A 17,241-nucleotide genomic window follows, 5' to 3' on the forward strand; every position below is an offset into this window, starting at 1 on the left:
AGTTTATCCAGAAACTAGGTTACAGCAGCTGTACTCATGCCACCTTCTGGATATAAGGAGTATTTCACCATGAAAAAACAATCTGAATATACATTTTTTAGGAAGGTTGAAATTTAGCATCAAATTTGAAACTTGTGGCTTATGGGCAAGTTATTTTTTAGGCCAGAAAAGGTCTGATTTAATATAATCAAAGATATTAGGCTACATGCTTGGTCTCAACAAATTAACTGGCCACCCAAGGAGCTTTTCAAAATAGAAAATAAAATAAAATACAACATGGAAAGGTATTAAGTATTAAGACATGGGAAGGAAACACCAAAAAAATAACCTTTCTCACTTTTATTTATTTTTTTGTTTTGTTTTGGTTTTTGGGCCACACCCGGTGACGCTCAGGGGTTACTCCTGGCTATGCGCTCAGAAGTTGCTCCTGGCTTGGGGGACCATATGGGAAGCCGGGGGATTGAACCGTGGTTCGTCCAAGGCTAGCGCAGGAAAGACAGGCACCTTACCTCTAGCGCCACCTCCCGGCCCCGTTTCTCACTTTTAAATGCCTTGTAAAATGATATAAACTCCTATTTCTGCTTGTGTTTCCACTAAACCAGATTTATCGTGGATTGTAGAAAGAATGTCTTATGTCTAAGCAAAACCTCGATCTAGAAATATGACTAATGGATCTAAAGTATTCAATATATATATGTCTTTAAAAAAGTAACAAAGTTGGGTTAGAGAAACAGCACAAAAGGCGAGAGTATTTCTTTTTTGAGAAAAATGTCTGTTCATTTCTTCTCCCCAATTTTTGATGGGGTTAGACGATTTCTTTCTTGATATGTTCTGTCAGTATCTTAGATATTAGCTGCTTATCTAATGGATATTAGATGACTAGTTTCTCCCATTTTGTGACATTTCTTCAAAGAAGAAATACAGATGGCCAAATGGCACATGTGAAAATACTCCACATCACTAATCATCAGGAAGATGCAAATCAAAACAATGAAGTACCATCTCATGCCACAGAAACTGGCACACATCACAAAGAATAAGAACAATTAATGCTGGTGGGAATGTGGAGAAAAATAAACTCTCATTGACCATTGGTGGGAATGTCAGTCTAGTCCAGCCTTTCTGGAAAACAATATGGAGATTTCTTAAAAAACTGGAAATTGAGCTCCAATATAATCCAGCAATCCCACTCCTAGGGATATACCCTAGGAACATAAAAACACAATACAAAATCCCTTCTGTACACTTGTATTCATTGCAGTGCTATTTATAATAGCCAGAATCTGAAAACAACCCAGATGCCTAATAACAAATGAGTGGCTAAGGAAACTGTGGTACATACACACAATGGAATACTATGCAGCCCCTAGGAAAAAATGAGTAAAATTTTTCTATACATGGATGATCATGGAAACTATTATGCTGAGTGAAATAAGTCAGAGGGAGAGAGATAGACACAGAATAGTCTCACTCATCTATGAGATTTAAGAAAAATAAAATACCCAGAGACAATAGATATGAGGGCTGGAAGGACCAGCCCACAATATGAAGCTTACTACAGAGTGGTGAGTGCAGTTAGAGAAATAACTACACTAACAACTATCTTGACAATGGTAATGAGTGAGAGAAGTAGAATGCCTGTCTTGAATACAGGCAGGGGGGCAGGGGCATTGGTAGTGAGAATGTTGCAGTGATGAAGGGTGTTCTTTTTATGACTGAAAACCAACTACAAACATGTTTGTAATCATGGTGCTTAAATAAAAAAAAATTACCTGTTGACCACCTGTATGTCTTCTTTAAAGAAATTTCTCTTTATCTCTTCTCTCCATTTTATAAAAAACATTTTTATTTATTTATTTTTGGGGGGTCACACCGGCAGCACTCAGGGGTTCCTCCTGGCTCTAAAATCGCTCAGAAACCTCTCCTGGAGGTTCAGGGGGCCATATATAATGCCGGGATTTGAACCACCTTTCTTCTGCATGCAAGGCAAATGCCCTACCTCCATACTATCTCTCTGGCTCGTCTTCTCTCCATTTTTAATAGTGTTACTTGTGGGTTTTTTTTTTTTTTTTGTTGTTGTTGTTCAGTTTTACAAGTGCTTTAGTGTTATTTGGTTATTAACCCCTTTTCAGATGTGTGGCCAAGAAATATTTTCTTCCAGACTCTGGGCATCTTTATATTCTAATTATTATTTATTTTGCAGTGCATAATGTGTAATGTAGTCCTGTTTGTTTACATTTCTTTCCATTTTCTTGGCCAATGTCACAAACCATTGAAGATAACTTTATGGTTATGCCTCTTTTCTCTATGTAACTTACGAAACCCATTCTGATGTTGATATCATTTTGTTGTTTTTTGGGGGGGCCACACCCGGGAGTGCTCATGGGTTACTCTTGACTCTGCACTCAGAAAACACTCTTTTTTTTTTTGTTTTGTTTTTTTTTGGTTTTTGGGCCACACCCGGTAACGCTCAGGGGTTACTCCTGGCTATGTGCTCAGAAGTTGCTCCTGGCTTGGGGGACCATATGGGACACCGGGGGATCGAACCACGGTCCGTCCAAGGCTAGCGCAGGCAAGGCAGGCACCTTACCTTTAGCGCCACCGCCCGGCCCCCAGAAAACACTCTTGACAGGCTTAGAGAACCATATGGAATGTCGGGAATCGAACCCTGGTTTGGCCTGGGTAGGCTGCATGCAAGGCAAATGCCCTACTGCTGTGCTATATCTCTAGCCTCAGATGCTGATATTTTTTTTGTTTTGTTTTGGGGTCACACCCAGTGGTGTTCAGGGGTTACCTGCACTCAGAAATTACTCCTGGCAGGCTCTGGGGACTATGTGGGATGCCAGGGATTGTACCCTAGTCAGTCACATGAAAAGCAAATGCCCTGGCCTACAGGCTATGCTATGGTCTGGTCCCTGATGTTGTGATTAATGAATTTATTGATCATTGATATTAAATTAATTTTTGTTGATTTTTATCTTATTTTATTTTGATGTTTAATTTTGAATTAACTTTTGTGCATGGTATGCAATAATAGTCTGAATTATTATTTTTATTGATGTGACCAATTGGTTTCCCAAAATAATTTGTTGAAGAGGCTTTCCTTGCTCCATTTCAAACTTTTTCTACTCTGTCAAAACTTAGTGTCCAAATACTTGAGGATTTGTCTTTGGGATCTAAATTCTACTCCACTGATTTGAGAGTCTGTCTTTATTCCTGTAGCACACAATCTTTATTTCTGTAGGTTTATAATCTAACATAAAGTTAGGAAAAGAGAAGCTTCTCATTTTTTCCCTAGGGTTGATTTGGCTATTTCTGAAGTTTTATTACTCTGTATAAATCTCAGCAACATTTACTCTGTCTCTTTAAAATCTCATGCTCATTTTGTTTGTTTTGGAGCAGTGCTCAGGATTTATTCTTGGTTCTAGGCTTATTCCTGCACTTGGGGATCACTCCTTGAGGGACTCAAGGGTGCCAAGGATAGACTCTTAAAAGGTCAGCCACTTACAAGCTAAGCACCCGACCTATTGTAACTATTACTCTGTCTCCATGCCATGGTATTTGAAGGATTGGGGTTTGTGCCACACTCAGTGGTGCTCAGAGGTGACTTCTGGCTGTGTACTTAGGAATTACTTCTGGCATGGCTAAGGGAACCATTTGGGATGCTGGGGATTGAAACTGGATTGGGCGATGCCACACTTCCAGAGCCCTAAGCGTGACTCTCCACTCTTCACTCTTCCACTTCCCCTCCCCGGGTCCCTGAGAGCGTCCGTCTCCTAGGCAACCGGCACCCGTCTCCTAGGCAACAGACTTGGGGGGCGGGACTTCCGCCTCCCCAGGCGTACTTCCGCCTTGAGCCGGAAGTGCCGTGCGGAGCACCCTCAGCGTGACAGGCTGCGAGTGAGTGGCGGGAGCTGCGGGTTTCTGGGTTCAGTTCGGCGATGTTGACCCCCGCGTTCGACCTCAGCCAGGACCCCGACTTCCTGACCCTCGTCATCCGCGTCCCCTATGCCCGAGTGTCCGAGTTCGACGTGTACTTCGAGGGGGACGATTTCAGGTTCTACGCCAAGCCCTACTTTCTCAGGCGAGTCCGGGGGTCTCACCCATTCATTCATTCATTCATTCATTCATTCATTCATTCATTCATTCATTCATTTGCAGGCTCATTTCTCATTCCTCAGTTTTTTTTCTTTCCAAATTTCATTTTATTTATTTTGCTCTTGGGGCCCACACTTGTAATGCTCAGGGGGGGCTACTCCTGGTTCTGCATTCAGGAAATCACTCCTGGCTGGCTTTTTGGGCGACCATATGGGATGCCCGGGATCGAACCCGGGTCAGCCAGGTGCCCAGCCAAACGCTCTGTGCTGTCTGTTCACCCTTTCTCCATTCCCTTTTTATTTATTTATTTTTAAAACTTTATTATTTATTTATTTATTTATTGGTTAGGGGGCCACACCCAGTTTTGCTCAGGGGTTTCTCCTGGCTCTGCACTCAGAAATCGCCCTTGGATGACTGGGGGAACATATGGGATGTCGGGAATCGAACCGGGTCCCTCCCTCCTGGGTCGACCACATGCAAGGCAAATACCCTACCGCTGTGCTATCTCTCCGGCCCCTCCATTCCCTTTTTTGTTTTTGTTTTTGGGTCACACCAAAGTAGTGCCCAGGGGCTACTCCTGGCTCTATGCTCAGAAATCGCTCGTGGCAGGCTCGCGGGACCATACAGGATGCCGGGATTCGAACCACTGTTCTTCTGCATGCAAAGCAAATGCCCTGCCTCCGTGCTATCTCTCCGGCTCCTCCATTTTCTTTTTAAAATAAAGCCTACTTAGATCTCGCAGCCACTTTAAAACGTGGTGCTTAGGGCTGTGTCCTGTCCTCGTGTACCTCTCTCCCTTCCTTTCTTGCTCTTTTCCTTAGTTTTAATCTTTGTGCGTCTCCCCTACATCCTTCTGCCTTGGTGTCTTTCTGCTCACTACTTGTCTGGTGGACCCTGTCCTGGGCCCTTTCCCAGCCAACCTTCTGCTTATCCATGTCTTAGTAGACCATTTGCTTTCCACCTGCTGGAATTCACTTTCCATGGCTCACTTGATGCCTCATTAGCTAAATCCTTCTAAACCCCTCCGATTTCTCAGTTTCTTGAGTTTTCCACCTACTGGTTTTTGTCATCCATCAAAGTTGCAAGGGAGAGGGGAATGGGCTGTGGGAGGGCAGCTCTCCTCTCAGCCTCTGGACCTCCTTCTGCTTGCTTTGGCTTGTGCTTCTGTTAGAGATTGGGTCTCTAGACAAGGTAGCTCAAGCCCTCTTCCCACTCCTCCCTGTTTTCTTGTTAAGATATTCCAGAGAACAATTAATGACCTAATGGTAAGAGAGTATACTTAACTTAAATTTTTTAAAAGGCATTTATTTTTCTTTTGCCAGACATCCTAGGCAGTGTCCAGGGAGCTGGTGGTATTCCCAGTGATATACTGAAAGCTATGTGGGAAAATTCAGTGTGTGGGCCCTGCAGTACTGTGCTGCTTAAATCACAGGGTACCCTGGCTGTGCTCAGGAACCATCAGGGCTATACGCAGGGTGCTGCGGTCCTAAATGGTAATAGTAGTACTAGGGGTCCTCCTTCCCTCCCTCCCTCCCTCCCTCCCTCCCTCCCTCCCTCCCTCCCTCCCTCCTCCTTCCCTCCCTCCCTCCTTCCCTCCCTCCCTCCCTCCCTCCCTCCCTCCCTCCCTTCCTTCCTTCCTTCCTTCCTTCCTTCCTTCCTTCCTTCCTTCCTTCCTTCCTTCCTTCCTTCCTTCCTTTTTTTCTTCCTTCTTTCTCACTTTTTCTCCCTCCCTCCCTCCTTCCCTTCTTCTTCTCTCTCTCTCTCTCTCTCTCTCTCTCTCTCTCTCTCTCTCTCTCTCTCTCACTCTCTTTTATTTTTTTGGGTCACAGCGCTTAGGGGTTACTCCTGGCTCTACACTCAGAAATCGCTCCTGGCAGGCTCGGAGGACCATATGGGATGCTGGGGTTCGAACCACTGTCCTTCTGCATGCAAGGCAAACTCCATGCTATCTCTCTGGCCCCTCTTCTCTCCCTCTTGAGTCCTCTCCCAAGGATGTTCTGTATGCATGGCAAATGTTCCATCACTAAACTACTTCCGGCCCTGTTCTGTTATTTATTTATTTATTTATTTATTTATTTATTTATTTAGTCAGTTACTTGCAAATTGGGGTTGGGGGTTTGGGCCACACTTGGCAGTGCTCAGGGCTTACTCCTGGACTCTGCACTCAGGGATCACTCATATAGTGTTGGGGACAGAATCCACTGGGCACATGCAAGCACTCTACCTGCTGTACTCCAGATCCAAGGTAATATATTTTTTTAATTGAGCCTCTGCTGTGTCAAGCACCAGATATTTAAGTATCTCTCATTCATTAGGGAGGGATAAATACTAAACCATAGTGATAAACTTTTATTTATAATGACTTTTTTAAAATATCTTTCACTGGTGTCTAGGAGTTACTCAAACAGATCTTTTGTTTTGTTTGTCTTAGCTAGGGAAGAAATATTATTATTTATTTATTTTGAAAGTAGAAAAGTTTATTGGAAAGTAGAAGAGAAAGGAAATGGAACTTTCCATGTGGGGAAGTGTTGGTAGAGGCCTTTGGATTGGTCCTTATATTGCCTTCTAATTAGATGTCTCTCAATTAGTTCCAATTTTTCCTGTAAAAAAGATGTTTTCCCATTGTTTTCTCATTTGGCTTTTCCCCCTCCCCTTCAGGAGGAGGCTTTGTTTATCCCAGTAAAGGCCCTCCAGGTGCCTGATATTTTGGCTTGTGGATCTGATCCATGTAGTGGAGTGACTGTCTTGTGGGTGAACAGCTTGCGGTTATTTTTCTGCCCTCTATTCCTTCCCAACCGTGTGAGGATTACTTCCTGTGTCGGATTTGCTGGGGACATTCATCTCCTGTCCTGCATGGACAGGGGACCTGGGAATCCTTCTCTCTCTCTGGGGATTGTGGAACGCACAACCCATAAATTTAACAGGGAAGAACTTACTATAGGACCAACTTCTAGGGAAGAAATTGTAAGTTATTTATTTAATCTTTTTTTGGTTTTTGTTTTGGGGTCACCCCAGCAGTTTTCAGGGTTTGCTCCTGCCTCTGTACTCAAAGATCACACCAATTGGGGCGCCTGGGACCATATGTGGTGCCAAGGATTGAAACTGGATTAGGTACCGACAAAGGTAGTGCCTTATCACCTGTACTCTCTGGTTCTTAAAATACTTAGCTTTAAAACGCTAAAGAAATTCTGAGAAATTTCTTTAAATTCTTTAATTCTTTTAAATTTATATATATATATATATATATATATATATATTCAGCAGGTAAGTATATGTAACATTGATAGTTATTTATGCTGCTTTGTAAGTTGAGGACTTTACGAGGCTTTATATTAAATCGCAGATTAACCCTTCCTGGGAGAATTATAGAAAATGGAAATGAACAAGGAACCTATGATGCAGACAAAGGTATGGCCTTTGAAAATTTTGTTAGTTTTCTTCTCTTGATTTTTCATGTTAGACTACCTATATAACATTTTTTCAGGATGCTGTATGGATCTTTAATGTTTTGCAAATGTAATTTTTCCTGTTACTCTATCATGTCTTATTGGTCAGTGCCTATTACATGTAGATTTTGGGATAATTAAAATGTAAAATTTAGGGGCCAGAGAGATAGCATGGAGGTAAGGTGTTTGCCTTTCATGCAGAAGGTCATTGGTTCAAATCCATCCCATATGGTCCCCCGTGCCTGCCAGGAGCAATTTCTGAGCGTGGAGCCAGGAGTAACCCCTGAGCACTGCCGGGTTTGACCCAAAAACCACACACACACACACACACACACACACACACACACACACACACACACACACACACACACAAAAGTAAAATTTAAATCTTTTAAGCAGTGGTTAACAGCTGCCAGTCTGCGGGTATAAAAACGATATGTATTTTTAAATACTTCAAAGTATTTAAAGTAAAATTAAATTAAATTAAATACTCATTCTTATTTTGTTGTTTGTTGGTTTGTTTTGGGCTACACTCAGCTACACTCAGGAGTTACTTCTGGCTCTGTGCTCAGGAATTATTTCTGGCAGGTTTGGGGACCATATGGGATGCCAAGGATTGAACCTGAGTTCTTCCTGGGTTGGCTGCATGCAAAGCAAATACCCCTGTGTTATCACTGTGGCTCCAAGCAAAATTTTTATATTCTTGTGTAATTTATCTGGTGACTATTAATTGACTTTAGTGAACCAGGGCAGGGGTGGAAAGATCGGTTGAGAATTAAATAGAAAAGCACGGGGTCAGAGCGGTGGTGTGCACGCTAGCCAAGGACGGACTGCGGTTTGATCCTTCAGTGTCCCATATGGTCCCCCAAGCCAGGAGCAATTTCTGAGTGCATAGCCAGGAGTAACCCCTGAGCGTCATCAGGTGTGGCTCCAAAACAAAAACAACCCCCCCCAAAAACCCCATAACCCCCCAAAATAAATAGCAAAACTCACATGTAAAATGATTAATGCTGATAAGGAAAATATAATAAAACTGCCTTTCTAGGTAGTAACCTATGCTTTGAATTCTAGGTAGGCTGCTTATTGAAGCAAAGTTAAAATGTAAGATTACCCAAGCATTTAGGAACATTGTGTATAGAGGCATATTGGGTGTTAGTTGTATTAGATATATTAGAATGTCTTTTAGGCTATAGAAAGAGATATTTTAAAATATGGGGGCCAGAGAGATAGCATGGAGGTAAGACATTTGCATGCAGAAGGACGGTGGTTCATATCCCAGCATCCCATATGGTCCTCCGATCCTGCCAGGGTGATTTCTGAGCAGAGAGCCAGGAGTAACTCCTGAGCACTTGTGGGTGTGGTCCCCCCAAAGACAAAATTTATATCAGACTTAGACCAAATTTAGGACTTTAGATTTTATTTAGTATTGAACTGCTCTTATTCTCCATTGGATTAGCTATACTGATTTCTTTCGCTGTTCAATGCCAGTGTAAGAAATATATTTTATAAATAGCTACCTGTGGGCCTTGCATACAGAAGGACGGTGGTTCGAATCCCGGCATCCTGTTTGGTCCCCTGAACCTGCCAGAAGTGATTTCTGAGCATAGAGCCAGGAGTAGTAATCCCTGAGCACTGGTGGGTGTGACCCCTCCACCCCCCAAAAAATAGCTACCTGTAAGTAGCTGGCGAATACTTATCTATTACCTTCTCAGGTCATTGAGTTTTAGAAATTTTGGCATGAACTTTTGTTTTTTGGTTTTTGGGCCACACCCAGCAGTGCTCAGAGGTTACTCCTGGCTGTCTGCTCAGAAATAGCTCCTGGCAGGCACGGGGGACCATATGGGACACCAGGATTCCAACCAACCACCTTAGGTCCTTAATCGGCTGCTTGCAAGGCAAATGGCCGCTGTGCTATCTCTCCGGGCCGGGCATGGACTTTTAATCTCAGTACTGTTAAGGGTTCTATATTGTTAACACATTACTTTTTTTTTTTTTTTTTTGGGGCCACACCCGGCAGTGCTCAGAGGTCATTCCTGGCTTTCTCTCAGAAATAGCTCCTCGAAGGCACGGGGGACCATATAGGACACAGGGATTTGAACCACCCACCTTTGGTCCTGGATCGGCTGCTTGCAAGGCAAACGCCGCTGTGCTATCTCTCTGGGTCCCAGCACATTACTTTCTTATAGAGGTGACAGCGGAATCAGTAGTTATAAAAAACTGGAACATTTCCTATTTTCATTATCATCCACAAAATCTATATCAAGGGCATAATTTAGAATTTTATGAAACAGAAAGTCGTTAAGTCACTTATTTTTGTTTCAGCCCTCCTTTTCTATTCTTTTTTTTTTTTTTTTTTTTGTGGTTTTTTTGGGTCACACCCGGCAGTGCTCAGGGGCCACTCCTGGCTCCATGCTCAGAAATTGCTCCCGGCAGGCACGGGGGATCATATGGGACGCCGGGATTTGAACCGATGACCTTCTGCATGAAAGGCAAACGCCTTACCTCCATGCTATCTCTCCGGCCCCTCCTTTTCTATTCTTAGCTCTTTGCTGAGGGCAACTTTATTTATATTAAATTTTTTGGATTATATGCTATACCTGGCAGTGTTCAGGGATCATTCCTGGTGGGACTCGGGGGACCTTATGTGGTACAAGGCAAATGCCCTACTGTTACCCTACCCCCAACTTGCTGCCCGTCTCACTTGGAGAGGGAGACCCTCCCATAACTGGGAGGAGTCTGTCCTTGGTAATTTAAGGGGTTGCCTGGGGGTAGGGTGAGACTGGCTCAGCAAGGAAGAAGCAGCTTGGAGAGAGGAGAGACTGGATAATTGCTGGAACAGGCAAGAGGCTGCTTAGCTTAGAAGCCTTGTGAGATATGCACATGGCAGTTAGGGCCTAAATGAAGCTGTATGTCTCCTGACTTCTGCTAACTGCCTGTGGTTCATTTCTTTGCTGTCACTCTGATACCTACAGACCCACCGTAGGGGCTGCAGGTGCCAAAAGAGCCAAGAAAGGCCTCATCCATCCGTCCATGACCACCAAGGACTCTATAATTAATAATTAATACAACACCCTACCTTTTGTACTATTTCTCCAGACCTTCTCAGGGTTACTTTTGTTGAATACTTGGACAATGTGGTTCAAGGGATTGAACTCAGTCCTCCTGCATATAAATCATGTCCTTCAGCCTGTAGAGCTATCACTCTGTATATTATATTATTTCTTGATATACCATATATGTGAAATCTTTGAATGCGTAAAGCTCTTCAAGTATAACACAAATTTATCTTTAAGGAACTTTTACTATTCGATTGCCCAAAGAAACTCCTGGCCAGCATTTTGAGGGGTTGAACTTGCTAACTGCACTTCTGGCACCAAGAAAATCCAGGACTGCAAAGCCACTTGTGGAAGAAGTAGGTATGTCTGTCACAGCTGGGAAGAAGTAAAGATGAACCGTATGTGGAAAGCTACGTTTCTAGTGGAAAAGGAATAATATTATAAAATATAAAGTTGGAAATAGTACTTCAGGTGTCAAGATAGGAAGGTCATGTGAAAACATGGAAAATAGCCAATTTAGTGATATATAACTTAGACCAAAAAATTCTGTTGATGAGATATGACAGCATTGTGATTACACAGGTAAGAACAGTAGACTCCGTTTATAATTATTATTATTGGATTTTGGGTCACTCCTGGTGGCGCTCATGGGTTACTCCTGGCTCTGTGCTCAGAAATCGCTCCTGGCAGACTCGGGGAACCATATGGGATGCCAGGAATCAAACCCAAGTCTGCCCTGGGTCGGCCTCATGCAAGGCAAACACCCTAACACTTTGCTATCTCTTGGCCCCATTTATTATTTCTGGAAAAAAAAAGCGCCAAAGTTTTGGGACCACACCTGGCAATGGTCAGGACTTATTTCTGGCTGGAGGGCTAGCATGGAGGTAAAGTATTTGCCTTGCATGCAGACGGACAGTGGTTTGAATCCTGGCATTCCATATGGTCCCCGAGCCTGCCAGGAACGATTTCCAGGTGTGACCAAAAAAAAAGAATTCTGTTAATCAGAAAGTCAGACACAGCTTTTGAACCAGTCTTTGTCAAAATGCTGGTCTTTTGGGAGACCAGATCAAAAGAAGACAATTAAATGAGTTATATAAAGTGAACAACACTTAGGTCATGAGATGGGATTTTTCAAACACCACACTTGACTTCATGTCAGCTTTCTCTCCTCCTTGCCTCTGGAGCCACTCCTCTCAGTTTTGTCTGCTTTTAATTTATACAGCAATATGAATGATGTATTTATAAAGTATTGTTTATATTATTCATAAACTACATTCTTTCTTTAGGCTTAATTTTCTTGACCTTTTGTGACTTATTTATGTATATCTGCTCTCACTGCATTTATTTATACATTCTGTCTAGGTTGATAGACCTTTGGAATGGTTCTGTTACTCCATTTATCTAGAATTGTGGGACAGTGAGATTCTGGCTGTCTTTTGATGCACTGGACAGGCATGCTTTCTTTCCTGTACTTTTTCTTCTCTGGTTGTACCTAGGAAATCCAATTCTTAAGTGACTGTTTAATCCTTTTAGGGACATCTGAGATTTCTGAGGAAGGAGTAGAATATGATGATGAAGAGTTTGATTTGGAACAGACCCCTTATGAAGAGATACCAGAAAGTGCTCTGAGTCTCCAGTGCCACTATGGATTTGGAAACTTACGATCAGGAGTGTTTCATCGGTTACAGGTATGCTGCTCTCTAAAAGACACTGTATATAGTAATAAATCCTCACTGAGCCCTTGCAGGGGTCTTCAAACTACAGCCCGTGGGCCACATATTGTATTTATTCCCATTTTGTTTCTTCACTTCTAAATAAGATATATGCAGTGTGCATAGAAATTTGTTCATAATTTTTGTTTTTACTATAATCTGGCCCTCCAACAGTCTGAAGGACAGTGAACTGGCTCCCTGTTTAAAAAGCTTGAGGACCCCTGCCTTAGAGTTTCTTGGAAACTGACTTTGGTGATAGGAAATAGAGTGAAAGTAGGTTCTTGAATGTTTTTATTAACATAGATTCCCCACACATCTTTTTCTTCTCTTCGTTTTAGCAAAAAGACATTGAACAAAATGCTGTTATTCAAGGATTTATTTTATAGAGTTTTACCATTTGGATGTTTTATTTTTGCCTTATACTTAAGAGGCTTTCAAGATAAGGCTTTTAAGATATGAAGTGGCATATTTAGAACACAACACTCATCTTCCTCCATAATTCTTCATTTATTCTTTTTTTTTTTTTTTTTTAGTTTTTCGGGCCACACCCGTTTGATACTCAGGGGTTACTCCTGGCTAAGTGCTCAGAAATTGCCCCTGTCTTGGGGGGACCATATGGGACACCGGGGGATTGAACCGAGGTCCTTCCTTGGCTAGCGCTTGCAAGGCAGACACCTTACCTCTAGCACTACCTCGCCGGCCCCTCTTCATTTATTCTTAGCCAAAGGAATCCTCTTCCATAATTCTTACATAGAAGTTTGGTTTCTTCCATTGTACCACTAGTGCTGCCCAGACCTTATTGGTACTTACAGATGGAGGATGTTCTCCCCATTTTTTCCACCATTTCATTTAGTATTCTGGACATGAAATTTCCAAAACATAAAAGGAAGTGCTTCTTTTCTCATACTTGATTTCAATTTTTGAAAAATAATTTTTTTGTTTGTTTGTTTTTTGGGTCACACCTGGTAGTATTCGGGTTACTCCTAGCTCTATGCTCAGAAATTGCTCCTGGCAGGCTCGGGGGATGCTGGGATTCGAACCACCATCCTTCTGCATGCAAGGCAAATGCTCTACCTCCATGCTATCTCTCTGGCCCCGAAAAACGAAAATTTTGTACTTAATAGCATGATGTTCTTTCTTCTTTATACATAAACGAGCTAGAAATTTCCTGGTGAGAATATATTTGTGTCTTTTGATTAAAGTGTTTATTATAATAAGTGCTTAATTTTTTGGTGGTGGTGGTGGGAACCTTCCAAGTCCCTAAAACTTAGGGGTTTTAGTGACACCACCCCCAGTTATTCTAGAATCTAGGCCATTCAGGTCAGTGGTACAATGTTCTGGCTTGAGAAGGCAGTGCTGCTTGTTGTCCTGCAGTGCTGAGGATTACTGGGGCCACCCTGGTAGTGTTGGGAAGCCTCCAGGACTATACCTGACAATTATAAGGGGAACCATAGATCCAACAGGGGTGAGTTGTATCCGCTCTTATATAGTATAGTGCCTTGACCCCTAGACTATTTCTCCTTATAAGTACTTTATCTTTTTGGGCCATACTTGGTATTGTTCAGGGCTTACTCCTTCCTGGCTCTGTGCTCAGAAGTTACTACTACAGGGGCTCAGGGGACCATGTGTGGTGCTGGGGGTCGAACCTGGATTGATCACATGTGAGATCAATGCCCTCCCTACCTGCTGTATTATCTCTTTGACCCTGACCCTTCTTTTTTTTTTTTTTTTTTGGTTTTTGGGCCACACCCGGCAGTGCTCAGGGGTTACTCCTGGCTGTCTGCTCAGAAACAGCTCCTGGCAGGCACGGGGGACCATATGGGACACTGGGATTCTAACCAACCACCTTTGGTCCTGGATCGGCTGCTTGCAAGGCAAACGCCGCTGTGCTATCTCTCTGGGCCCGACCCTGACCCTTCTTTAAAAAATTAATTGGAATTTTTTAGTTATTGGACCATACTCATGGTGCTCAGGGCTCTCCCAGAATCTTAGGGGACTATGTTTTAATCAGGACCGACCCAACTTCTTTCAGGCAAAGGCTGGGCTTTAGATCTTTCTACTATCTCCTTGACCCCAGGTACATCTATTGTCTTGGTTAGGGATTGAAATCTAACATTTTGTTAAAACCTGATCATTTTAAGTGTCAGTTCTGCTTAAAGGGAACAATAATACTTTTCTTTCTCAACAGTTTAGGAAATTCTTGTTCATTTTAGTCATTTTATTAGGTACATTTAAATGAATGTCACAGAGAGGAGAAACTTTTGGATTATTGTGTACTTAAGCTGTATGTACATTCTTTTATGTTATATGACATAAAATGACATATGCTATATGACAAAAGTATTTGGGAACCACTAGCTTGTAGATTTTGTTTTATTTATTTATTTATTTATTTATTTATTTATTTATTTATTTATTTATTTATTTTGGTTTTTGGGCCACACCCGGCGTTGCTCAAGGGTTACTCCTGACTGTCTGCTCAGAAATAGCTCCTGGCAGGCTCGGGGGACCATATGGGACACCGGGATTCGAACCAACCATCTTTGGTCCTGGATTGGCTGCTTGCAAGGCAAACGCCGCTGTGCTATCTCTCCGGGCCCTGTTTTATTTATTTATTTAGGTTTTTGGGTCACACCTGACAGTGCTCAGGGGTCACTCCTGGCTCTATGCTCAGAAATCGCTCCTGGCAGGCTCGGGGACCATATGGGATGTTGGGATTTGAACCACCGTCCTTCTGCACACAAGGCAAACGCCTTACCTCCATGCTATCTCTCCAGCCCCGTAGATTTTGTTTTAAATGAAAGAAATAGGGATGCAGTTTTATTTCTTCTTCCCTGGCTAATTAGAGGGAGTTAAACATATTTTTGAATTTGGTTTGTTTAGAAGGATATTTTCCTGCCCTGAAAAGGCAAAGAGCTCATGTTATTATTACTTGCTTTATTTGTTTTGGAGCCACATCTGGCTGTCAGGGGTTACTGCTGGTTCTGCATTCAGGAAACACTTCTGGCAGTGCTCAGGGGACCATATGAGATGTCAGGAGTCAAACCTGGGTTGGCTATATGCAAGGCAAATGCCCTTCTGCTGCACTATTTTTGGCCCTGAACACTCATGTTATAACTTCACTTCTCACTCTGCATTTGAAATGTCAGGCCTGTTCTTTGCCTTTGTTTCATCTTCTGTCTTCTTTTTTTAAAATAGGTATAAATTATTCTCCTACTGAATAGGGCCATTTCAAAATTTGAGGAGGTGCTACACTGTGGAAACTCTTTGAGAAGTAAATCTAGGATGATTGCCTGGGAATGTAGCTCAGTGACAGTTAGGTTCATGCACACATATACACACACAGTCTCAAAGGTGTTAGAATAGCAGATGCTTGGATGCAGAAATAAAAACCTGTATTCTTAAAAAATTAGAAAATGCTCTGAAAACTTAAAGGAAACAGAATCGGCATTGTCTTAGGAGCAGATAATAGTGACAAACTATTTCCTTCAGATTTTCTGTGGAATTATGGTAGATCTCCATATTTCCTCTTGTAAATCACATTCCCTGGTCTCTGAAGTAGTTAGAATAGAGTCTGTTTGACCTCTAGTGGAAACTATAGCAAATGGACCTCACTTCGTTGGATAGTTAGTTTGCAGTCTGGAAAGCTTGCCTGTCTAAAGCTATACTTGGAAATAAAGGTCACACAGGCAAAGTGTGTATTTTACATTGGGATTCAAAGTGCTTCTGGAGAGCAGGGAACTTGGTTATATAATCAGTGTGAGTGGTAAGGGAAGATCCTTTAGAAGGATATCTGTGAGGGTGCTGAGATGATGAAGGAGTATTATATGTGATCTGAGATCAATTCTATGATAGATCAGAAGTTATTTACAACACAAAATCGAGATTATCACAATTTAGATCAATAATAGTCAATTTGAAATAATGATTACATCTCCTCCTGGAATTACTAAAGTCAGTGTTTAAGGATTATTGGGCTGTGGTTGGTGCTAGTTGAGCCATCTATGTTACTGTTTAGATTCACTGAGTTTGTTATATTCTTAATGTTTTTGTAGCACTTTAATCTACCTTCTTTTGTTTTTTTTTGTTTTTGTTTTTGTTTTTGGGCCACACCCGGCGGTGCTCAGGGGTTACTCCTGGCTGTCTGCTCAGAAATAGCTCCCGGCAGGCACGGGGGACCATATGGGACACCGGGATTCGAACCAACCACCTTTGGTCCTGGATCGGCTGCTTGCAAGGCAAACGCCACTGTGCTATCTCTCCGGGCCCGTGTTCGTTATATTCTTATGTAACTTTTCCATTGATTTCCTGTGATACTACTGGGCTAACACTACTATAAAATGGGGAGGTTTCCAAGATTTATAGACCTGAAACAAACAAATCTGGCAGTTTGATAAGTGAAGTTGTGGAGTTGGGCCATTTCAGTCAGAGTGTAGGGTATATTGTTGGGCTGTTGTAGTTCATGTAGAAAGGAGAGTCTGCTCCTGCGACCCCATTTTGAGAGATTTCACAGAGGTTATTAGCTTGGAACTTGGAATCGGCTCTAGGATTCACCTGGAAAGTATCGGTGGCCATTATTTTCTTTTAGAGCTTGGTAGAGGAGCTGGGCCATTTTATGGCATGTGTGGGCAGAGAGGTTCCAGAGGATGAGTGGTAGGGGGCTTGGCCAAACCCCATTCCAAAAAAGGCCCCAGAGCTTTCAGCTCCATAATTTGTTCCCACCTGAGAAGATTCAGCTGCTCATAGTATTTGATTTCAGTCACAGAGCTGGGCTGTTTCAGTCAGTAGGTGTAGCACTGGGCTATAGTGGTTTATGCAGAAAGGAGAATCTGCCTCCACCTATTCTGAGAATTCTACTGAGGTCTCATTTTGACTATTGGTGGAGGAATTGGTAGCCATTGTTTTCTTTTGGAGTTTGGTAGAGAAGCT

At 42.4% G+C, this 17,241-nt stretch overlaps 1 protein-coding gene across 1 annotated transcript in view; it reads left to right on the forward strand.

Annotated features, from left to right (window-relative positions):
* Positions 1-3,894: 3,894 nt before the first annotated feature.
* SHQ1 (SHQ1, H/ACA ribonucleoprotein assembly factor) overlaps positions 3,895-17,241 on the forward strand; it is a 141,377-nt gene continuing 128,030 nt past the window's right edge. The window contains exons 1-4 of the mRNA XM_049777015.1: positions 3,895-4,084; positions 7,442-7,506; positions 10,838-10,960; positions 12,134-12,288. Coding sequence (XP_049632972.1) covers positions 3,942-4,084; positions 7,442-7,506; positions 10,838-10,960; positions 12,134-12,288 — 486 coding nt within the window. The 5' untranslated portion in view covers positions 3,895-3,941. The remainder of the gene's footprint in view (positions 4,085-7,441; positions 7,507-10,837; positions 10,961-12,133; positions 12,289-17,241) is intronic.

This window comes from Suncus etruscus, chromosome 7 (genome assembly GCF_024139225.1).
Source record: "Suncus etruscus isolate mSunEtr1 chromosome 7, mSunEtr1.pri.cur, whole genome shotgun sequence".
NCBI lineage: Eukaryota > Metazoa > Chordata > Mammalia > Eulipotyphla > Soricidae > Suncus > Suncus etruscus.